General features: G+C 60.1%; 9 protein-coding genes across 9 annotated transcripts; 5 read left to right on the top strand and 4 right to left on the bottom strand.

Moving 5' to 3' along the window:
- On the top strand, positions 1–426 carry LOC126040826 (claw keratin-like). Its single transcript, XM_049805777.1, has one exon. The coding sequence runs from the start codon at positions 1–3 to the stop codon at positions 424–426; it is 426 nt and encodes a 141-aa protein (XP_049661734.1).
- A 2,475-nt stretch (positions 427–2,901) lies between these two features.
- LOC126040964 (claw keratin-like) lies at positions 2,902–3,327 on the bottom strand. The gene has a single exon (XM_049806086.1). It carries the CDS (start codon positions 3,325–3,327, stop codon positions 2,902–2,904), a length of 426 nt encoding a protein of 141 aa, XP_049662043.1.
- A 2,010-nt stretch (positions 3,328–5,337) lies between these two features.
- On the top strand, positions 5,338–5,763 carry LOC126040967 (claw keratin-like). The gene has a single exon (XM_049806089.1). It carries the CDS (start codon positions 5,338–5,340, stop codon positions 5,761–5,763), a length of 426 nt encoding a protein of 141 aa, XP_049662046.1.
- A 2,475-nt stretch (positions 5,764–8,238) lies between these two features.
- LOC126040965 (claw keratin-like) lies at positions 8,239–8,664 on the bottom strand. Its single transcript, XM_049806087.1, has one exon. The coding sequence runs from the start codon at positions 8,662–8,664 to the stop codon at positions 8,239–8,241; it is 426 nt and encodes a 141-aa protein (XP_049662044.1).
- A 2,010-nt stretch (positions 8,665–10,674) lies between these two features.
- Positions 10,675–11,100, top strand: LOC126040945 (claw keratin-like). The gene has a single exon (XM_049806052.1). The coding sequence runs from the start codon at positions 10,675–10,677 to the stop codon at positions 11,098–11,100; it is 426 nt and encodes a 141-aa protein (XP_049662009.1).
- Positions 11,101–13,575: 2,475 nt separating this feature from the next.
- Positions 13,576–14,001, bottom strand: LOC126040943 (claw keratin-like). The gene has a single exon (XM_049806049.1). The coding sequence runs from the start codon at positions 13,999–14,001 to the stop codon at positions 13,576–13,578; it is 426 nt and encodes a 141-aa protein (XP_049662006.1).
- Positions 14,002–16,011: 2,010 nt separating this feature from the next.
- On the top strand, positions 16,012–16,437 carry LOC126040947 (claw keratin-like). Its single transcript, XM_049806056.1, has one exon. The coding sequence runs from the start codon at positions 16,012–16,014 to the stop codon at positions 16,435–16,437; it is 426 nt and encodes a 141-aa protein (XP_049662013.1).
- Positions 16,438–18,912: 2,475 nt separating this feature from the next.
- Positions 18,913–19,320, bottom strand: LOC126041375 (claw keratin-like). The gene has a single exon (XM_049806941.1). The coding sequence runs from the start codon at positions 19,318–19,320 to the stop codon at positions 18,913–18,915; it is 408 nt and encodes a 135-aa protein (XP_049662898.1).
- Positions 19,321–21,330: 2,010 nt separating this feature from the next.
- On the top strand, positions 21,331–21,756 carry LOC126040948 (claw keratin-like). The gene has a single exon (XM_049806057.1). It carries the CDS (start codon positions 21,331–21,333, stop codon positions 21,754–21,756), a length of 426 nt encoding a protein of 141 aa, XP_049662014.1.
- Positions 21,757–22,263: the final 507 nt, after the last annotated feature.

The following is a 22,263-nucleotide window of genomic DNA, read 5'->3' as shown; positions in this document are numbered from 1 at the left end:
ATGTCCTGCTCCAGCCTGTGCGCCCCTTCCTGCGGGGTGGCCGCCCCGGCCCCGCTGGCTGACACCTGCAACGAGCCCTGCGTGCGGCAGTGCCCCGACTCCACGGTGGTGATCCAGCCCCCGCCCTCGGTGGTCACCTTCCCCGGGCCCATCCTCAGCTCCTTCCCGCAGTACAGCGTTGTTGGCTCGGCGGGAGCCCCCGGAGTTGGAGGGGGCTTTGGTGGCACTTTTGGAGGCCGTGGCGGTTTTGGAGGCCTTGGGGGCTATGGAGGCTATGGAGGCTCTTGGGGCTATGGAGGCCTTGGGGGCTATGGAGGCTACGGGGGCTACGGGGGCTACGGAGGCTACGGAGGCTATGGGGGTTGCGGATATGGCGGCTGGGGCCGAGGCCACAGGTACCTCAACGGCAACTGTGGGCCTTGCTAAGCTCCACGCTGGGTCTGGCCACAGATGAAGGAGAGCTCCAGAAAAGCCCCTGGCACATCCCGACACGACGCTCTGTGGAAGGACATGCCTTCGGCATTGCTGCTCTCCAGAGCCTGGGTGCCTCGTGCCTGCTCGGGGCCCAGCTCTGCCTTCCTCCTGCCCTCCTTGAGCATCCCTTCAAGACTTGTTGCCCCCTGATGACAGAGACTTGCCCTAGGTGCCTGCTGCTGCGGCACGGCTGATGCTCGCTGTCGCTCTGCCGGCTGCCAGGAGACGTGGGGCTGCCCTTGGCCGGGGCCCTGCTCTCCTCCCAGCTGCCTCCTCCCCTCAAACTGCAATAAAAGCTGTGTCGCATCGCAAGGTCGACCCATGGTTTTTCTTCATCCTTCCTCCATACCCAGTACCCCGAGTGGCAGCCTTGGCTCCCTGGGCCGCCCCAGCCAGCTCCCACCCGGGGCCTCATCAGGGGCACCTGCAGGAGCTGCTGTGCTTCCTCCTGCCTGCCCTTGGCAGCACGCCCCTCCACCAGCCACTCTTATGCAGCAGGGATCATGCTCGTCTCTTTCACCAACAGCTTCTCCCTCTTTCCCTTCCCTGTCTTCCCCCCACTTTGGGCTCCTGCACTCCACAGCCCAAGAAGAGCTGTTGGGCCCCGCAGTGAGTTTGCCGCCCACTCTGACCATTCCCCAGGGGCTGCCTGCAGCCTCAGGGCCGCGGGGATTGGGATGCCAACAGAGACGCTCCAACAGCAAAGGCCCAGCTCAGAGCCACTTGGGAGGCCATGGGTCGACAGGGGAGACGGTAAGCAACCCCCAGCACCTCCCCAACTGCCATGCCTCCATCGCCTCCACATCCCTGCACCCCTGCACCACCTCCTCACCCTGTTTTTCCTCCGTCTTCCACTGCTGCTTGCAGGCACTTTTGGCCCCGTCTTGCCCCCGCTGCTGGAGCAGAAGCTCTTCCTGGGATTCCCTGTGTCACCCACCTGCCACCTGGGGATACGGCTCTGCCCAGGAAAAAAATGACTGGAGAGCTTCCCACAGCCCCGTGCTCTGGACCAGATTTGCTGGCCCTTGTTTGCACACCAGCCCACAAAGTAGCCCACACTACCACACCCCCCGCAAAGCACCCAGCCACAGCAGCCGTGACGCGGTCGCCAGAACCCCCTTCCACCGCTGTGTCCTCAGCAGACACACAGGGGACACCACGTGAGCCAGGACCTGGTGGATGGCCGAGAATCAGTGCAGGGGGACCTGGCCAGCTGTGAGGACGGGCAGAGACTGAAACACCCTCAAGGGAAAGAGAAGACGTGCAAACTTCAGTTCAGGCAGTGGAAGGAAGGAACGCCTGCTCTTGCCAGTTTGCTGCCTTCTATCCCATCCTCTGTGTTCACAGCTGCAGATGAGACATCTTTTCTTGAGCTCCCCAGCAGTGACCAACGTGCTGCCACACTGCCCTTCCTGGTGGCTCTGGCCAGAACTCTCCCTGTCCAAGACCACTTTGCCGTCCTGGGATCACAAGCTCAGAAGATACTTGGAGAAGGGAGGCACCTCAGGAGGGTAGACAATCCAACCTCGTGCTCGGAGAGCTTTGTGCTTCACCTGACTGGATACCCGTGGCCACTTCAGGCCTCTGAGGGGAGATTTGGGAAGACTTGGCTGTGTCTATCTCACTCCTTCCCGGTGGCCCCCACCTCTAGCTGGGCACAGGGGCATGGCCAGCAGCCCTGTACATGCCGTGGTCGTCTCTCCATTTCCCTGGACCTCCAAACGTGACCGTTAACAAGGCAGTAAAAGGAGGTAGTGCCTGGCATGCTGGTTTTGCAGGGCATTTGGAAGAGCTTCTGCAAGACACCTATGGCGCTTTCACGTATTCAAAGTGGGCTTTGGGAATGTATTGTGCTTATTGCTGGTGGGAGACCAGGGAAGCTCAGTGGGATGTGCTCTACAAGACTCAGCTGGGACTGCCATCACCAGTTGTAAGACACTGAGCAAATTGCCCAAATGCTCCAAGGGCACCACCGTGGCAGATTCAAGCAGCCCGGACCAATACGCCCCGAGGTTTGGGGGAAGTGGGAAAGAAGAAGGAAGGATGAAGAAAAACCATGGGTCGACCTTGCGATGCAACACAGCTTTTATTGCAGTTTGAGGGGAGGAGGCAGCTGGGAGAAGAGCAGGGCCCCGGCCAAGGGCAGCCCCACGTCTCCTGGCAGCCGGCAGAGCGACAGCGAGCATCAGCCGTGCCGCAGCAGCAGGCACCTAGGGCAAGTCTCTGTCATCAGGGGGCAACAAGTCTTGAAGGGATGCTCAAGGAGGGCAGGAGGAAGGCAGAGCTGGGCCCCGAGCAGGCACGAGGCACCCAGGCTCTGGAGAGCAGCAATGCCGAAGGCATGTCCTTCCACAGAGCGTCGTGTCGGGATGTGCCAGGGGCTTTTCTGGAGCTCTCCTTCATCTGTGGCCAGACCCAGCGTGGGGCTTAGCAAGGCCCACAGTTGCCGTTGAGGTACCTGTGGCCTCGGCCCCAGCCGCCATATCCGCAACCCCCATAGCCTCCGTAGCCTCCGTAGCCCCCGTAGCCCCCGTAGCCTCCATAGCCCCCAAGGCCTCCATAGCCCCAAGAGCCTCCATAGCCTCCATAGCCCCCAAGGCCTCCAAAACCGCCACGGCCTCCAAAAGTGCCACCAAAGCCCCCTCCAACTCCGGGGGCTCCCGCCGAGCCAACAACGCTGTACTGCGGGAAGGAGCTGAGGATGGGCCCGGGGAAGGTGACCACCGAGGGCGGGGGCTGGATCACCACCGTGGAGTCGGGGCACTGCCGCACGCAGGGCTCGTTGCAGGTGTCAGCCAGCGGGGCCGGGGCGGCCACCCCGCAGGAAGGGGCGCACAGGCTGGAGCAGGACATCCTTGGGTTCGGGAGGTAAAGCTGCAAGACAAGGCAGAGCTCTGGCTCAGTGCAAGGCCTGATCCTAAGTCCCTCCGGCCTCTCTCACACTCGGAGCCTGTGTCCCAGGGCGTGCTCGCGATTATCTCGGCAGTCAGAGCAAAAACACGTTCCAGAGTTGAAATGCTGCTTTAGACCCCTTGCTGCCCTCATGCTCCCTGGTTCTTACTCGGCCACGGCAGGGAGGCAAAACTCCCTCATCCAAAGCAGATGGAAAATCACCAAGCTCCCAAAGGACTTGAGGGCACTGGCATACTCAGGGCATCGTACCTGTGAGTTCAAATTTCCATCCTTTCCATAGTTCTGAAACAGCACCATCACATCCTAACCATGTGCTATGAAAGTGTGGTGTAGCACTCAGCAAAAGACACCTTGAGAAAGCCACTGCTGTGGAAGGAAAGGTGGAGGTAAGACTTGGACTTACCACAATGATCAGGAGAGACAAGCGGAGGAAACTGGATAGAGGGCTGCAAAGCCCTCAGCTCTTTTATACATGTCCCAGACTGCCCGGGCCATCGGCCAAGGGGGCGGTTGCAAAAAGCCCAGGTAATTATGAATACCAGCGGACAAGCTTCCTGACACAGATAGTGATGCGAGACAACTATGTGCCTCCTCACTGGGGACATTGGCGTGCAAATGTGCCCTGGAGAAGAAAGAGGTGATGGGAGGGACAGACTGTGACACATCATTACATGAAAGACAAGGCGCTGCTGTAGCTGAACTCGCGGCACCAATAAACCCTGGCCTGTCCCTAATCCCTCACTTTGCTTACGTAGAAGAATCCTGGGCATCTCGCAGAAGATTGCTGTGCCCAACCACGCCACGCTCAGCTCTCAGCAGCAGTCCAGCCACGCACCCAGAGCCATCGGTGCCCAGCATGCCTGTGCCCGTAGGGAGCGTGGCCACGTGCAGCCTGGCTCTCTGTGGGTGCTCGGCCAGCATCTCCGGGCACAGTCCTCAGTGCCCAGGTGAGTAATCAAGTCCCACCAGAGGGGGCTCGGGGAGGACCACGCTCACAGACATGAGGCTGAAGGAGCTGACAGCGACCTGGTCGCGTTGCTGCCCTTCTGCTCCTCCATACACGTCCCCCGTCTCAGAGGTCTCCCCTGCTCTACCCCACTGCCGTGCCCATCGCGTCTCTACCAGGCCCCTGTGCGTCTGCGGTTTTGCCACACATGGCACCCATCCCCTCTACTCTTTGCATGGCCGTCGAGTGAAACCGGGACCTAAAAATCCCAATGCCCGCCAGAGCCTTTGGGGTGGGCAATTAGCAGAGATGCCTGTGGACCCCAGGACCGTGAGATGCGCAGCTGTTGCTGGCATTCAGAGATGGTGGGCATTTGGAAGTCACCCCGAGCGCCTGGAATGGCTTCTGCTTTTGACCAACCTCCCGCTGCCTGTGTTTACCAGCCTGTAAAAGAGAGCTAATGACAGGCGTGATGGCTGTGCCCAGGATTGCAAAGCACTTCTGCAAGATGCCTGGGACTTTTCTACATAGGCAAAGTGGGGGATCAGGGACAGATCGGGGTTTATTGGTGGTACGAGGTCAACTACAGCACCGCCTTGTCTTTCATGTAATGACGTGTCACGGTCTGTCCCTCCCATCGCCCCTATGCTCTTCAGGGCGCGTTTGCCTCTTCAGGACACCAAAGTCCCCAGTGAAGAGGGATATAATTGTCTCGCTTCGTTATCTGTGTCATGAAGCTTCTTCACTTGATTTCGGGATTACGTGGGGTTTCCACCACCACCCCCTTAGCCGATGCCCCAGGCAGTGTGGGACAAGTATAAAAGAGCTGAGGCCTTTGCAGCCCTCTATCCATCTTCCTCCACTTGACTCTCCTAATCAACTGGGTAAGTCCAGCTCTTGGAAGCCTCTTGGGGATCTCTGCCTGCCTCCCTCCATACAGCCCCTTCCCCACACCCTGGCCTAATCCCTGGTGCCTTTTCCAGCACTCCCTGCCTGCCTGGAAGATGTCCTGCTCCAGCCTGTGCGCCCCTTCCTGCGGGGTGGCCGCCCCGGCCCCGCTGGCTGACACCTGCAACGAGCCCTGCGTGCGGCAGTGCCCCGACTCCACGGTGGTGATCCAGCCCCCGCCCTCGGTGGTCACCTTCCCCGGGCCCATCCTCAGCTCCTTCCCGCAGTACAGCGTTGTTGGCTCGGCGGGAGCCCCCGGAGTTGGAGGGGGCTTTGGTGGCACTTTTGGAGGCCGTGGCGGTTTTGGAGGCCTTGGGGGCTATGGAGGCTATGGAGGCTCTTGGGGCTATGGAGGCCTTGGGGGCTATGGAGGCTACGGGGGCTACGGGGGCTACGGAGGCTACGGAGGCTATGGGGGTTGCGGATATGGCGGCTGGGGCCGAGGCCACAGGTACCTCAACGGCAACTGTGGGCCTTGCTAAGCCCCACGCTGGGTCTGGCCACAGATGAAGGAGAGCTCCAGAAAAGCCCCTGGCACATCCCGACACGACGCTCTGTGGAAGGACATGCCTTCGGCATTGCTTCTCTCCAGAGCCTGGGAGCCTCGTGCCTGCTCGGGGCCCAGCTCTGCCTTCCTCCTGCCCTCCTTGAGCATCCCTTCAAGACTTGTTGCCCCCTGATGACAGAGACTTGCCCTAGGTGCCTGCTGCTGCGGCACGGCTGATGCTCGCTGTCGCTCTGCCGGCTGCCAGGAGACGTGGGGCTGCCCTTGGCCGGGGCCCTGCTCTCCTCCCAGCTGCCTCCTCCCCTCAAACTGCAATAAAAGCTGTGTCGCATCGCAAGGTCGACCCATGGTTTTTCTTCATCCTTCCTCCATACCCAGTACCCCGAGTGGCAGCCTTGGCTCCCTGGGCCGCCCCAGCCAGCTCCCACCCGGGGCCTCATCAGGGGCACCTGCAGGAGCTGCTGTGCTTCCTCCTGCCTGCCCTTGGCAGCACGCCCCTCCACCAGCCACTCTTATGCAGCAGGGATCATGCTCGTCTCTTTCACCAACAGCTTCTCCCTCTTTCCCTTCCCTGTCTTCCCCCCACTTTGGGCTCCTGCACTCCACAGCCCAAGAAGAGCTGTTGGGCCCCGCAGTGAGTTTGCCGCCCACTCTGACCATTCCCCAGGGGCTGCCTGCAGCCTCAGGGCCGCAGGGATTGGGATGCCAACAGAGACGCTCCAACAGCAAAGGCCCAGCTCAGAGCCACTTGGGAGGCCATGGGTCGACAGGGGAGACGGTAAGCAACCCCCAGCACCTCCCCAACTGCCATGCCTCCATCGCCTCCACATCCCTGCACCCCTGCACCACCTCCTCACCCTGTTTTTCCTCCGTCTTCCACTGCTGCTTGCAGGCACTTTTGGCCCCGTCTTGCCCCCGCTGCTGGAGCAGAAGCTCTTCCTGGGATTCCCTGTGTCACCCACCTGCCACCTGGGGATACGGCTCTGCCCAGGAAAAAAATGACTGGAGAGCTTCCCACAGCCCCGTGCTCTGGACCAGATTTGCTGGCCCTTGTTTGCACACCAGCCCACAAAGTAGCCCACACTACCACACCCCCCGCAAAGCACCCAGCCACAGCAGCCGTGACGCGGTCGCCAGAACCCCCTTCCACCGCTGTGTCCTCAGCAGACACACAGGGGACACCACGTGAGCCAGGACCTGGTGGATGGCCGAGAATCAGTGCAGGGGGACCTGGCCAGCTGTGAGGACGGGCAGAGACTGAAACACCCTCAAGGGAAAGAGAAGACGTGCAAACTTCAGTTCAGGCAGTGGAAGGAAGGAACGCCTGCTCTTGCCAGTTTGCTGCCTTCTATCCCATCCTCTGTGTTCACAGCTGCAGATGAGACATCTTTTCTTGAGCTCCCCAGCAGTGACCAACGTGCTGCCACACTGCCCTTCCTGGTGGCTCTGGCCAGAACTCTCCCTGTCCAAGACCACTTTGCCGTCCTGGGATCACAAGCTCAGAAGATACTTGGAGAAGGGAGGCACCTCAGGAGGGTAGACAATCCAACCTCGTGCTCGGAGAGCTTTGTGCTTCACCTGACTGGATACCCGTGGCCACTTCAGGCCTCTGAGGGGAGATTTGGGAAGACTTGGCTGTGTCTATCTCACTCCTTCCCGGTGGCCCCCACCTCTAGCTGGGCACAGGGGCATGGCCAGCAGCCCTGTACATGCCGTGGTCGTCTCTCCATTTCCCTGGACCTCCAAACGTGACCGTTAACAAGGCAGTAAAAGGAGGTAGTGCCTGGCATGCTGGTTTTGCAGGGCATTTGGAAGAGCTTCTGCAAGACACCTATGGCGCTTTCACGTATTCAAAGTGGGCTTTGGGAATGTATTGTGCTTATTGCTGGTGGGAGACCAGGGAAGCTCAGTGGGATGTGCTCTACAAGACTCAGCTGGGACTGCCATCACCAGTTGTAAGACACTGAGCAAATTGCCCAAATGCTCCAAGGGCACCACCGTGGCAGATTCAAGCAGCCCGGACCAATACGCCCCGAGGTTTGGGGGAAGTGGGAAAGAAGAAGGAAGGATGAAGAAAAACCATGGGTCGACCTTGCGATGCAACACAGCTTTTATTGCAGTTTGAGGGGAGGAGGCAGCTGGGAGAAGAGCAGGGCCCCGGCCAAGGGCAGCCCCACGTCTCCTGGCAGCCGGCAGAGCGACAGCGAGCATCAGCCGTGCCGCAGCAGCAGGCACCTAGGGCAAGTCTCTGTCATCAGGGGGCAACAAGTCTTGAAGGGATGCTCAAGGAGGGCAGGAGGAAGGCAGAGCTGGGCCCCGAGCAGGCACGAGGCACCCAGGCTCTGGAGAGCAGCAATGCCGAAGGCATGTCCTTCCACAGAGCGTCGTGTCGGGATGTGCCAGGGGCTTTTCTGGAGCTCTCCTTCATCTGTGGCCAGACCCAGCGTGGGGCTTAGCAAGGCCCACAGTTGCCGTTGAGGTACCTGTGGCCTCGGCCCCAGCCGCCATATCCGCAACCCCCATAGCCTCCGTAGCCTCCGTAGCCCCCGTAGCCCCCGTAGCCTCCATAGCCCCCAAGGCCTCCATAGCCCCAAGAGCCTCCATAGCCTCCATAGCCCCCAAGGCCTCCAAAACCGCCACGGCCTCCAAAAGTGCCACCAAAGCCCCCTCCAACTCCGGGGGCTCCCGCCGAGCCAACAACGCTGTACTGCGGGAAGGAGCTGAGGATGGGCCCGGGGAAGGTGACCACCGAGGGCGGGGGCTGGATCACCACCGTGGAGTCGGGGCACTGCCGCACGCAGGGCTCGTTGCAGGTGTCAGCCAGCGGGGCCGGGGCGGCCACCCCGCAGGAAGGGGCGCACAGGCTGGAGCAGGACATCCTTGGGTTCGGGAGGTAAAGCTGCAAGACAAGGCAGAGCTCTGGCTCAGTGCAAGGCCTGATCCTAAGTCCCTCCGGCCTCTCTCACACTCGGAGCCTGTGTCCCAGGGCGTGCTCGCGATTATCTCGGCAGTCAGAGCAAAAACACGTTCCAGAGTTGAAATGCTGCTTTAGACCCCTTGCTGCCCTCATGCTCCCTGGTTCTTACTCGGCCACGGCAGGGAGGCAAAACTCCCTCATCCAAAGCAGATGGAAAATCACCAAGCTCCCAAAGGACTTGAGGGCACTGGCATACTCAGGGCATCGTACCTGTGAGTTCAAATTTCCATCCTTTCCATAGTTCTGAAACAGCACCATCACATCCTAACCATGTGCTATGAAAGTGTGGTGTAGCACTCAGCAAAAGACACCTTGAGAAAGCCACTGCTGTGGAAGGAAAGGTGGAGGTAAGACTTGGACTTACCACAATGATCAGGAGAGACAAGCGGAGGAAACTGGATAGAGGGCTGCAAAGCCCTCAGCTCTTTTATACATGTCCCAGACTGCCCGGGCCATCGGCCAAGGGGGCGGTTGCAAAAAGCCCAGGTAATTATGAATACCAGCGGACAAGCTTCCTGACACAGATAGTGATGCGAGACAACTATGTGCCTCCTCACTGGGGACATTGGCGTGCAAATGTGCCCTGGAGAAGAAAGAGGTGATGGGAGGGACAGACTGTGACACATCATTACATGAAAGACAAGGCGCTGCTGTAGCTGAACTCGCGGCACCAATAAACCCTGGCCTGTCCCTAATCCCTCACTTTGCTTACGTAGAAGAATCCTGGGCATCTCGCAGAAGATTGCTGTGCCCAACCACGCCACGCTCAGCTCTCAGCAGCAGTCCAGCCACGCACCCAGAGCCATCGGTGCCCAGCATGCCTGTGCCCGTAGGGAGCGTGGCCACGTGCAGCCTGGCTCTCTGTGGGTGCTCGGCCAGCATCTCCGGGCACAGTCCTCAGTGCCCAGGTGAGTAATCAAGTCCCACCAGAGGGGGCTCGGGGAGGACCACGCTCACAGACATGAGGCTGAAGGAGCTGACAGCGACCTGGTCGCGTTGCTGCCCTTCTGCTCCTCCATACACGTCCCCCGTCTCAGAGGTCTCCCCTGCTCTACCCCACTGCCGTGCCCATCGCGTCTCTACCAGGCCCCTGTGCGTCTGCGGTTTTGCCACACATGGCACCCATCCCCTCTACTCTTTGCATGGCCGTCGAGTGAAACCGGGACCTAAAAATCCCAATGCCCGCCAGAGCCTTTGGGGTGGGCAATTAGCAGAGATGCCTGTGGACCCCAGGACCGTGAGATGCGCAGCTGTTGCTGGCATTCAGAGATGGTGGGCATTTGGAAGTCACCCCGAGCGCCTGGAATGGCTTCTGCTTTTGACCAACCTCCCGCTGCCTGTGTTTACCAGCCTGTAAAAGAGAGCTAATGACAGGCGTGATGGCTGTGCCCAGGATTGCAAAGCACTTCTGCAAGATGCCTGGGACTTTTCTACATAGGCAAAGTGGGGGATCAGGGACAGATCGGGGTTTATTGGTGGTACGAGGTCAACTACAGCACCGCCTTGTCTTTCATGTAATGACGTGTCACGGTCTGTCCCTCCCATCGCCCCTATGCTCTTCAGGGCGCGTTTGCCTCTTCAGGACACCAAAGTCCCCAGTGAAGAGGGAGATAATTGTCTCGCTTCGTTATCTGTGTCATGAAGCTTCTTCACTTGATTTCGGGATTACGTGGGGTTTCCACCACCACCCCCTTAGCCGATGCCCCAGGCAGTGTGGGACAAGTATAAAAGAGCTGAGGCCTTTGCAGCCCTCTATCCATCTTCCTCCACTTGACTCTCCTAATCAACTGGGTAAGTCCAGCTCTTGGAAGCCTCTTGGGGATCTCTGCCTGCCTCCCTCCATACAGCCCCTTCCCCACACCCTGGCCTAATCCCTGGTGCCTTTTCCAGCACTCCCTGCCTGCCTGGAAGATGTCCTGCTCCAGCCTGTGCGCCCCTTCCTGCGGGGTGGCCGCCCCGGCCCCGCTGGCTGACACCTGCAACGAGCCCTGCGTGCGGCAGTGCCCCGACTCCACGGTGGTGATCCAGCCCCCGCCCTCGGTGGTCACCTTCCCCGGGCCCATCCTCAGCTCCTTCCCGCAGTACAGCGTTGTTGGCTCGGCGGGAGCCCCCGGAGTTGGAGGGGGCTTTGGTGGCACTTTTGGAGGCCGTGGCGGTTTTGGAGGCCTTGGGGGCTATGGAGGCTATGGAGGCTCTTGGGGCTATGGAGGCCTTGGGGGCTATGGAGGCTACGGGGGCTACGGGGGCTACGGAGGCTACGGAGGCTATGGGGGTTGCGGATATGGCGGCTGGGGCCGAGGCCACAGGTACCTCAACGGCAACTGTGGGCCTTGCTAAGCCCCACGCTGGGTCTGGCCACAGATGAAGGAGAGCTCCAGAAAAGCCCCTGGCACATCCCGACACGACGCTCTGTGGAAGGACATGCCTTCGGCATTGCTTCTCTCCAGAGCCTGGGAGCCTCGTGCCTGCTCGGGGCCCAGCTCTGCCTTCCTCCTGCCCTCCTTGAGCATCCCTTCAAGACTTGTTGCCCCCTGATGACAGAGACTTGCCCTAGGTGCCTGCTGCTGCGGCACGGCTGATGCTCGCTGTCGCTCTGCCGGCTGCCAGGAGACGTGGGGCTGCCCTTGGCCGGGGCCCTGCTCTCCTCCCAGCTGCCTCCTCCCCTCAAACTGCAATAAAAGCTGTGTCGCATCGCAAGGTCGACCCATGGTTTTTCTTCATCCTTCCTCCATACCCAGTACCCCGAGTGGCAGCCTTGGCTCCCTGGGCCGCCCCAGCCAGTTCCCACCCGGGGCCTCATCAGGGGCACCTGCAGGAGCTGCTGTGCTTCCTCCTGCCTGCCCTTGGCAGCACGCCCCTCCACCAGCCACTCTTATGCAGCAGGGATCATGCTCGTCTCTTTCACCAACAGCTTCTCCCTCTTTCCCTTCCCTGTCTTCCCCCCACTTTGGGCTCCTGCACTCCACAGCCCAAGAAGAGCTGTTGGGCCCCGCAGTGAGTTTGCCGCCCACTCTGACCATTCCCCAGGGGCTGCCTGCAGCCTCAGGGCCGCAGGGATTGGGATGCCAACAGAGACGCTCCAACAGCAAAGGCCCAGCTCAGAGCCACTTGGGAGGCCATGGGTCGACAGGGGAGACGGTAAGCAACCCCCAGCACCTCCCCAACTGCCATGCCTCCATCGCCTCCACATCCCTGCACCCCTGCACCACCTCCTCACCCTGTTTTTCCTCCGTCTTCCACTGCTGCTTGCAGGCACTTTTGGCCCCGTCTTGCCCCCGCTGCTGGAGCAGAAGCTCTTCCTGGGATTCCCTGTGTCACCCACCTGCCACCTGGGGATACGGCTCTGCCCAGGAAAAAAATGACTGGAGAGCTTCCCACAGCCCCGTGCTCTGGACCAGATTTGCTGGCCCTTGTTTGCACACCAGCCCACAAAGTAGCCCACACTACCACACCCCCCGCAAAGCACCCAGCCACAGCAGCCGTGACGCGGTCGCCAGAACCCCCTTCCACCGCTGTGTCCTCAGCAGACACACAGGGGACACCACGTGAGCCAGGACCTGGTGGATGGCCGAGAATCAGTGCAGGGGGACCTGGCCAGCTGTGAGGACGGGCAGAGACTGAAACACCCTCAAGGGAAAGAGAAGACGTGCAAACTTCAGTTCAGGCAGTGGAAGGAAGGAACGCCTGCTCTTGCCAGTTTGCTGCCTTCTATCCCATCCTCTGTGTTCACAGCTGCAGATGAGACATCTTTTCTTGAGCTCCCCAGCAGTGACCAACGTGCTGCCACACTGCCCTTCCTGGTGGCTCTGGCCAGAACTCTCCCTGTCCAAGACCACTTTGCCGTCCTGGGATCACAAGCTCAGAAGATACTTGGAGAAGGGAGGCACCTCAGGAGGGTAGACAATCCAACCTCGTGCTCGGAGAGCTTTGTGCTTCACCTGACTGGATACCCGTGGCCACTTCAGGCCTCTGAGGGGAGATTTGGGAAGACTTGGCTGTGTCTATCTCACTCCTTCCCGGTGGCCCCCACCTCTAGCTGGGCACAGGGGCATGGCCAGCAGCCCTGTACATGCCGTGGTCGTCTCTCCATTTCCCTGGACCTCCAAACGTGACCGTTAACAAGGCAGTAAAAGGAGGTAGTGCCTGGCATGCTGGTTTTGCAGGGCATTTGGAAGAGCTTCTGCAAGACACCTATGGCGCTTTCACGTATTCAAAGTGGGCTTTGGGAATGTATTGTGCTTATTGCTGGTGGGAGACCAGGGAAGCTCAGTGGGATGTGCTCTACAAGACTCAGCTGGGACTGCCATCACCAGTTGTAAGACACTGAGCAAATTGCCCAAATGCTCCAAGGGCACCACCGTGGCAGATTCAAGCAGCCCGGACCAATACGCCCCGAGGTTTGGGGGAAGTGGGAAAGAAGAAGGAAGGATGAAGAAAAACCATGGGTCGACCTTGCGATGCAACACAGCTTTTATTGCAGTTTGAGGGGAGGAGGCAGCTGGGAGAAGAGCAGGGCCCCGGCCAAGGGCAGCCCCACGTCTCCTGGCAGCCGGCAGAGCGACAGCGAGCATCAGCCGTGCCGCAGCAGCAGGCACCTAGGGCAAGTCTCTGTCATCAGGGGGCAACAAGTCTTGAAGGGATGCTCAAGGAGGGCAGGAGGAAGGCAGAGCTGGGCCCCGAGCAGGCACGAGGCACCCAGGCTCTGGAGAGCAGCAATGCCGAAGGCATGTCCTTCCACAGAGCGTCGTGTCGGGATGTGCCAGGGGCTTTTCTGGAGCTCTCCTTCATCTGTGGCCAGACCCAGCGTGGGGCTTAGCAAGGCCCACAGTTGCCGTTGAGGTACCTGTGGCCTCGGCCCCAGCCGCCATATCCGCAACCCCCATAGCCTCCGTAGCCTCCGTAGCCCCCGTAGCCCCCGTAGCCTCCATAGCCCCCAAGGCCTCCATAGCCCCAAGAGCCTCCATAGCCTCCATAGCCCCCAAGGCCTCCAAAACCGCCACGGCCTCCAAAAGTGCCACCAAAGCCCCCTCCAACTCCGGGGGCTCCCGCCGAGCCAACAACGCTGTACTGCGGGAAGGAGCTGAGGATGGGCCCGGGGAAGGTGACCACCGAGGGCGGGGGCTGGATCACCACCGTGGAGTCGGGGCACTGCCGCACGCAGGGCTCGTTGCAGGTGTCAGCCAGCGGGGCCGGGGCGGCCACCCCGCAGGAAGGGGCGCACAGGCTGGAGCAGGACATCCTTGGGTTCGGGAGGTAAAGCTGCAAGACAAGGCAGAGCTCTGGCTCAGTGCAAGGCCTGATCCTAAGTCCCTCCGGCCTCTCTCACACTCGGAGCCTGTGTCCCAGGGCGTGCTCGCGATTATCTCGGCAGTCAGAGCAAAAACACGTTCCAGAGTTGAAATGCTGCTTTAGACCCCTTGCTGCCCTCATGCTCCCTGGTTCTTACTCGGCCACGGCAGGGAGGCAAAACTCCCTCATCCAAAGCAGATGGAAAATCACCAAGCTCCCAAAGGACTTGAGGGCACTGGCATACTCAGGGCATCGTACCTGTGAGTTCAAATTTCCATCCTTTCCATAGTTCTGAAACAGCACCATCACATCCTAACCATGTGCTATGAAAGTGTGGTGGAGCACTCAGCAAAAGACACCTTGAGAAAGCCACTGCTGTGGAAGGAAAGGTGGAGGTAAGACTTGGACTTACCACAATGATCAGGAGAGACAAGCGGAGGAAACTGGATAGAGGGCTGCAAAGCCCTCAGCTCTTTTATACATGTCCCAGACTGCCCGGGCCATCGGCCAAGGGGGCGGTTGCAAAAAGCCCAGGTAATTATGAATACCAGCGGACAAGCTTCCTGACACAGATAGTGATGCGAGACAACTATGTGCCTCCTCACTGGGGACATTGGCGTGCAAATGTGCCCTGGAGAAGAAAGAGGTGATGGGAGGGACAGACTGTGACACATCATTACATGAAAGACAAGGCGCTGCTGTAGCTGAACTCGCGGCACCAATAAACCCTGGCCTGTCCCTAATCCCTCACTTTGCTTACGTAGAAGAATCCTGGGCATCTCGCAGAAGATTGCTGTGCCCAACCACGCCACGCTCAGCACTCAGCAGCAGTCCAGCCACGCACCCAGAGCCATCGGTGCCCAGCATGCCTGTGCCCGTAGGGAGCGTGGCCACGTGCAGCCTGGCTCTCTGTGGGTGCTCGGCCAGCATCTCCGGGCACAGTCCTCAGTGCCCATGTGAGTAATCAAGTCCCACCAGAGGGGGCTCGGGGCGGACCACGCTCACAGACATGAGGCTGAAGGAGCTGACAGCGACCTGGTCGCGTTGCTGCCCTTCTGCTCCTCCATACACGTCCCCCGTCTCAGAGGTCTCCCCTGCTCTACCCCACTGCCGTGCCCATCGCGTCTCTACCAGGCCCCTGTGCGTCTGCGGTTTTGCCACACATGGCACCCATCCCCTCTACTCTTTGCATGGCCGTCGAGTGAAACCGGGACCTAAAAATCCCAATGCCCGCCAGAGCCTTTGGGGTGGGCAATTAGCAGAGATGCCTGTGGACCCCAGGACCGTGAGATGCGCAGCTGTTGCTGGCATTCAGAGATGGTGGGCATTTGGAAGTCACCCCGAGCGCCTGGAATGGCTTCTGCTTTTGACCAACCTCCCGCTGCCTGTGTTTACCAGCCTGTAAAAGAGAGCTAATGACAGGCGTGATGGCTGTGCCCAGGATTGCAAAGCACTTCTGCAAGATGCCTGGGACTTTTCTACATAGGCAAAGTGGGGGATCAGGGACAGATCGGGGTTTATTGGTGGTACGAGGTCAACTACAGCACCGCCTTGTCTTTCATGTAATGACGTGTCACGGTCTGTCCCTCCCATCGCCCCTATGCTCTTCAGGGCTCGTTTGCCTCTTCAGGACACCAAAGTCCCCAGTGAAGAGGGATATAATTGTCTCGCTTCGTTATCTGTGTCATGAAGCTTCTTCACTTGATTTCGGGATTACGTGGGGTTTCCACCACCACCCCCTTAGCCGATGCCCCAGGCAGTGTGGGACAAGTATAAAAGAGCTGAGGCCTTTGCAGCCCTCTATCCATCTTCCTCCACTTGCCTCTCCTAATCAACTGGGTAAGTCCAGCTCTTGGAAGCCTCTTGGGGATCTCTGCCTGCCTCCCTCCATACAGCCCCTTCCCCACACCCTGGCCTAATCCCTGGTGCCTTTTCCAGCACTCCCTGCCTGCCTGGAAGATGTCCTGCTCCAGCCTGTGCGCCCCTTCCTGCGGGGTGGCCGCCCCGGCCCCGCTGGCTGACACCTGCAACGAGCCCTGCGTGCGGCAGTGCCCCGACTCCACGGTGGTGATCCAGCCCCCGCCCTCGGTGGTCACCTTCCCCGGGCCCATCCTCAGCTCCTTCCCGCAGTACAGCGTTGTTGGCTCGGCGGGAGCCCCCGGAGTTGGAGGGGGCTTTGGTGGCACTTTTGGAGGCCGTGGCGGTTTTGGAGGCCTTGGGGGCTATGGAGGCTATGGAGGCTCTTGGGGCTATGGAGGCCTTGGGGGCTATGGAGGCTACGGGGGCTACGGGGGCTACGGAGGCTACGGAGGCTATGGGGGTTGCGGATATGGCGGCTGGGGCCGAGGCCACAGGTACCTCAACGGCAACTGTGGGCCTTGCTAAGCCCCACGCTGGGTCTGGCCACAGATGAAGGAGAGCTCCAGAAAAGCCCCTGGCACATCCCGACACGACGCTCTGTGGAAGGACATGCCTTCGGCATTGCTTCTCTCCAGAGCCTGGGAGCCTCGTGCCTGCTCGGGGCCCAGCTCTGCCTTCCTCCTGCCCTCCTTGAGCATCCCTTCAAGACTTGTTGCCCCCTGATGACAGAGACTTGCCCTAGGTGCCTGCTGCTGCGGCACGGCTGATGCTCGCTGTCGCTCTGCCGGCTGCCAGGAGACGTGGGGCTGCCCTTGGCCGGGGCCCTGCTCTCCTCCCAGCTGCCTCCTCCCCTCAAACTGCAATAAAAGCTGTGTCGCATCGCAAGGTCGACCCATGGTTTTTCTTCATCCTTCCTCCATACCCAGTACCCCGAGTGGCAGCCTTGGCTCCCTGGGCCGCCCCAGCCAGCTCCCACCCGGGGCCTCATCAGGGGCACCTGCAGGAGCTGCTGTGCTTCCTCCTGCCTGCCCTTGGCAGCACGCCCCTCCACCAGCCACTCTTATGCAGCAGGGATCATGCTCGTCTCTTTCACCAACAGCTTCTCCCTCTTTCCCTTCCCTGTCTTCCCCCCACTTTGGGCTCCTGCACTCCACAGCCCAAGAAGAGCTGTTGGGCCCCGCAGTGAGTTTGCCGCCCACTCTGACCATTCCCCAGGGGCTGCCTGCAGCCTCAGGGCCGCGGGGATTGGGATGCCAACGGAGACGCTCCAACAGCAAAGGCCCAGCTCAGAGCCACTTGGGAGGCCATGGGTCGACAGGGGAGACGGTAAGCAACCCCCAGCACCTCCCCAACTGCCATGCCTCCATCCCCTCCACATCCCTGCACCCCTGCACCACCTCCTCACCCTGTTTTTCCTCCGTCTTCCACTGCTGCTTGCAGGCACTTTTGGCCCCGTCTTGCCCCCGCTGCTGGAGCAGAAGCTCTTCCTGGGATTCCCTGTGTCACCCACCTGCCACCTGGGGATACGGCTCTGCCCAGGAAAAAAATGACTGGAGAGCTTCCCACAGCCCCGTGCTCTGGACCAGATTTGCTGGCCCTTGTTTGCACACCAGCCCACAAAGTAGCCCACACTACCACACCCCCCGCAAAGCACCCAGCCACAGCAGCCATGACGCGGTCGCCAGAACCCCCTTCCACCGCTGTGTCCTCAGCAGACACACAGGGGACACCACGTGAGCCAGGACCTGGTGGATGGCCGAGAATCAGTGCAGGGGGACCTGGCCAGCTGTGAGGACGGGCAGAGACTGAAACACCCTCAAGGGAAAGAGAAGACGTGCAAACTTCAGTTCAGGCAGTGGAAGGAAGGAACGCCTGCTCTTGCCAGTTTGCTGCCTTCTATCCCATCCTCTGTGTTCACAGCTGCGGATGAGACATCTTTTCTTGAGCTCCCCAGCAGTGACCAACGTGCTGCCACACTGCCCTTCCTGGTGGCTCTGGCCGGAACTCTCCCTGTCCAAGACCACTTTGCCGTCCCGGGATCACAAGCTCAGAAGATACTTGGAGAAGGGAGGCACCTCAGGAGGGTAGACAATCCAACCTCGTGCTCGGAGAGCTTTGTGCTTCACCTGACTGGATACCCGTGGCCACTTCAGGCCTCTGAGGGGAGATTTGGGAAGACTTGGCTGTGTCTATCTCACTCCTTCCCGGTGGCCCCCACCTCTAGCTGGGCACAGGGGCATGGCCAGCAGCCCTGTACATGCAGTGGTCGTCTCTCCATTTCCCTGGACCTCCAAACGTGACCGTTAACAAGGCAATAAAAGGAGGTAGTGCCTGGCATGCTGGTTTTGCAGGGCATTTGGAAGAGCTTCTGCAAGACACCTATGGCGCTTTCACGTATTCAAAGTGGGCTTTGGGAATGTATTGTGCTTATTGCTGGTGGGAGACCAGGGAAGCTCAGTGGGATGTGCTCTACAAGACTCAGCTGGGACTGCCATCATCAGTTGTAAGACACTGAGCAAATTGCCCAAATGCTCCAAGGGCACTACCGTGGCAGATTCAAGCAGCCCGGACCAATACGCCCCGAGGTTTGGGGGAAGTGGGAAAGAAGAAGGAAGGATGAAGAAAAACCATGGGTCGACCTTGCGATGCAACACAGCTTTTATTGCAGTTTGAGGGGAGGAGGCAGCTGGGAGAAGAGCAGGGCCCCGGCCAAGGGCAGCCCCACGTCTCCTGGCAGCCGGCAGAGCGACAGCGAGCATCAGCCGTGCCGCAGCAGCAGGCACCTAGGGCAAGTCTCTGTCATCAGGGGACAACAAGTCTTGAAGGGATGCTCAAGGAGGGCAGGAGGAAGGCAGAGCTGGGCCCCGAGCAGGCACGAGGCTCCCAGGCTCTGGAGAGAAGCAATGCCGAAGGCATGTCCTTCCACAGAGCGTCGTGTCGGGATGTGCCAGGGGCTTTTCTGGAGCTCTCCTTCATCTGTGGCCAGACCCAGCGTGGGGCTTAGCAAGGCCCACAGTTGCCGTTGAGGTACCTGTGGCCTCGGCCCCAGCCGCCATATCCGCAACCCCCGTAGCCCCCGTAGCCCCCGTAGCCTCCATAGCCCCCAAGGCCTCCATAGCCCCAAGAGCCTCCATAGCCTCCATAGCCCCCAAGGCCTCCAAAACCGCCACGGCCTCCAAAAGTGCCACCAAAGCCCCCTCCAACTCCGGGGGCTCCCGCCGAGCCAACAACGCTGTACTGCGGGAAGGAGCTGAGGATGGGCCCGGGGAAGGTGACCACCGAGGGCGGGGGCTGGATCACCACCGTGGAGTCGGGGCACTGCCGCACGCAGGGCTCGTTGCAGGTGTCAGCCAGCGGGGCCGGGGCGGCCACCCCGCAGGAAGGGGCGCACAGGCTGGAGCAGGACATCCTTGGGTTCGGGAGGTAAAGCTGCAAGACAAGGCAGAGCTCTGGCTCAGTGCAAGGCCTGATCCTAAGTCCCTCCGGCCTCTCTCACACTCGGAGCCTGTGTCCCAGGGCGTGCTCGCGATTATCTCGGCAGTCAGAGCAAAAACACGTTCCAGAGTTGAAATGCTGCTTTAGACCCCTTGCTGCCCTCATGCTCCCTGGTTCTTACTCGGCCACGGCAGGGAGGCAAAACTCCCTCATCCAAAGCAGATGGAAAATCACCAAGCTCCCAAAGGACTTGAGGGCACTGGCATACTCAGGGCATCGTACCTGTGAGTTCAAATTTCCATCCTTTCCATAGTTCTGAAACAGCACCATCACATCCTAACCATGTGCTATGAAAGTGTGGTGGAGCACTCAGCAAAAGACACCTTGAGAAAGCCACTGCTGTGGAAGGAAAGGTGGAGGTAAGACTTGGACTTACCACAATGATCAGGAGAGACAAGCGGAGGAAACTGGATAGAGGGCTGCAAAGCCCTCAGCTCTTTTATACATGTCCCAGACTGCCCGGGCCATCGGCCAAGGGGGCGGTTGCAAAAAGCCCAGGTAATTATGAATACCAGCGGACAAGCTTCCTGACACAGATAGTGATGCGAGACAACTATGTGCCTCCTCACTGGGGACATTGGCGTGCAAATGTGCCCTGGAGAAGAAAGAGGTGATGGGAGGGACAGACTGTGACACATCATTACATGAAAGACAAGGCGCTGCTGTAGCTGAACTCGCGGCACCAATAAACCCTGGCCTGTCCCTAATCCCTCACTTTGCTTACGTAGAAGAATCCTGGGCATCTCGCAGAAGATTGCTGTGCCCAACCACGCCACGCTCAGCACTCAGCAGCAGTCCAGCCACGCACCCAGAGCCATCGGTGCCCAGCATGCCTGTGCCCGTAGGGAGCGTGGCCACGTGCAGCCTGGCTCTCTGTGGGTGCTCGGCCAGCATCTCCGGGCACAGTCCTCAGTGCCCAGGTGAGTAATCAAGTCCCTCCAGAGGGGGCTCGGGGAGGACCATGCTCACAGACATGAGGCTGAAGGAGCTGACAGCGACCTGGTCGCGTTGCTGCCCTTCTGCTCCTCCATATACGTCCCCCGTCTCAGAGGTCTCCCCTGCTCTACCCCACTGCCGTGCCCATCGCGTCTCTACCAGGCCCCTGTGCGTCTGCGGTTTTGCCACACATGGCACCCATCCCCTCTACTCTTTGCATGGCCGTCGAGTGAAACCGGGACCTAAAAATCCCAATGCCCGCCAGAGCCTTTGGGGTGGGCAATTAGCAGAGATGCCTGTGGACCCCAGGACCGTGAGATGCGCAGCTGTTGCTGGCATTCAGAGATGGTGGGCATTTGGAAGTCACCCCGAGCGCCTGGAATGGCTTCTGCTTTTGACCAACCTCCCGCTGCCTGTGTTTACCAGCCTGTAAAAGAGAGCTAATGACAGGCGTGATGGCTGTGCCCAGGATTGCAAAGCACTTCTGCAAGATGCCTGGGACTTTTCTACATAGGCAAAGTGGGGGATCAGGGACAGATCGGGGTTTATTGGTGGTACGAGGTCAACTACAGCACCGCCTTGTCTTTCATGTAATGACGTGTCACGGTCTGTCCCTCCCATCGCCCCTATGCTCTTCAGGGCGCGTTTGCCTCTTCAGGACACCAAAGTCCCCAGTGAAGAGGGATATAATTGTCTCGCTTCGTTATCTGTGTCATGAAGCTTCTTCACTTGATTTCGCGATTACGTGGGGTTTCCACCACCACCCCCTTAGCCGATGCCCCAGGCAGTGTGGGACAAGTATAAAAGAGCTGAGGCCTTTGCAGCCCTCTATCCATCTTCCTCCACTTGACTCTCCTAATCAACTGGGTAAGTCCAGCTCTTGGAAGCCTCTTGGGGATCTCTGCCTGCCTCCCTCCATACAGCCCCTTCCCCACACCCTGGCCTAATCCCTGGTGCCTTTTCCAGCACTCCCTGCCTGCCTGGAAGATGTCCTGCTCCAGCCTGTGCGCCCCTTCCTGCGGGGTGGCCGCCCCGGCCCCGCTGGCTGACACCTGCAACGAGCCCTGCGTGCGGCAGTGCCCCGACTCCACGGTGGTGATCCAGCCCCCGCCCTCGGTGGTCACCTTCCCCGGGCCCATCCTCAGCTCCTTCCCGCAGTACAGCGTTGTTGGCTCGGCGGGAGCCCCCGGAGTTGGAGGGGGCTTTGGTGGCACTTTTGGAGGCCGTGGCGGTTTTGGAGGCCTTGGGGGCTATGGAGGCTATGGAGGCTCTTGGGGCTATGGAGGCCTTGGGGGCTATGGAGGCTACGGGGGCTACGGGGGCTACGGAGGCTACGGAGGCTATGGGGGTTGCGGATATGGCGGCTGGGGCCGAGGCCACAGGTACCTCAACGGCAACTGTGGGCCTTGCTAAGCTCCACGCTGGGTCTGGCCACAGATGAAGGAGAGCTCCAGAAAAGCCCCTGGCACATCCCGACACGACGCTCTGTGGAAGGACATGCCTTCGGCATTGCTGCTCTCCAGAGCCTGGGTGCCTCGTGCCTGCTCGGGGCCCAGCTCTGCCTTCCTCCTGCCCTCCTTGAGCATCCCTTCAAGACTTGTTGCCCCCTGATGACAGAGACTTGCCCTAGGTGCCTGCTGCTGCGGCACGGCTGATGCTCGCTGTCGCTCTGCCGGCTGCCAGGAGACGTGGGGCTGCCCTTGGCCGGGGCCCTGCTCTCCTCCCAGCTGCCTCCTCCCCTCAAACTGCAATAAAAGCTGTGTCGCATCGCAAGGTCGACCCATGGTTTTTCTTCATCCTTCCTCCATACCCAGTACCCCGAGTGGCAGCCTTGGCTCCCTGGGCCGCCCCAGCCAGCTCCCACCCGGGGCCTCATCAGGGGCACCTGCAGGAGCTGCTGTGCTTCCTCCTGCCTGCCCT

This window comes from Accipiter gentilis, chromosome 7 (assembly GCF_929443795.1).
Source record: "Accipiter gentilis chromosome 7, bAccGen1.1, whole genome shotgun sequence".
NCBI classification, from domain to species: domain Eukaryota; kingdom Metazoa; phylum Chordata; class Aves; order Accipitriformes; family Accipitridae; genus Astur; species Astur gentilis.
Note: the sequence above shows the minus strand (reverse complement) of the source record. Positions and strands in the feature narration are given on the sequence as shown.

What these genes read in the sequence shown, in the direction of transcription:
- LOC126040826 (XM_049805777.1), top strand. Translation starts at nt 1, where the DNA reads ATGTCCTGCTCCAGCCTGTGCGCCCCTTCCTGCGGGGTGGCCGCCCCG.
- LOC126040964 (XM_049806086.1), bottom strand. Translation starts at nt 3,327, where the DNA reads ATGTCCTGCTCCAGCCTGTGCGCCCCTTCCTGCGGGGTGGCCGCCCCG.
- LOC126040967 (XM_049806089.1), top strand. Translation starts at nt 5,338, where the DNA reads ATGTCCTGCTCCAGCCTGTGCGCCCCTTCCTGCGGGGTGGCCGCCCCG.
- LOC126040965 (XM_049806087.1), bottom strand. Translation starts at nt 8,664, where the DNA reads ATGTCCTGCTCCAGCCTGTGCGCCCCTTCCTGCGGGGTGGCCGCCCCG.
- LOC126040945 (XM_049806052.1), top strand. Translation starts at nt 10,675, where the DNA reads ATGTCCTGCTCCAGCCTGTGCGCCCCTTCCTGCGGGGTGGCCGCCCCG.
- LOC126040943 (XM_049806049.1), bottom strand. Translation starts at nt 14,001, where the DNA reads ATGTCCTGCTCCAGCCTGTGCGCCCCTTCCTGCGGGGTGGCCGCCCCG.
- LOC126040947 (XM_049806056.1), top strand. Translation starts at nt 16,012, where the DNA reads ATGTCCTGCTCCAGCCTGTGCGCCCCTTCCTGCGGGGTGGCCGCCCCG.
- LOC126041375 (XM_049806941.1), bottom strand. Translation starts at nt 19,320, where the DNA reads ATGTCCTGCTCCAGCCTGTGCGCCCCTTCCTGCGGGGTGGCCGCCCCG.
- LOC126040948 (XM_049806057.1), top strand. Translation starts at nt 21,331, where the DNA reads ATGTCCTGCTCCAGCCTGTGCGCCCCTTCCTGCGGGGTGGCCGCCCCG.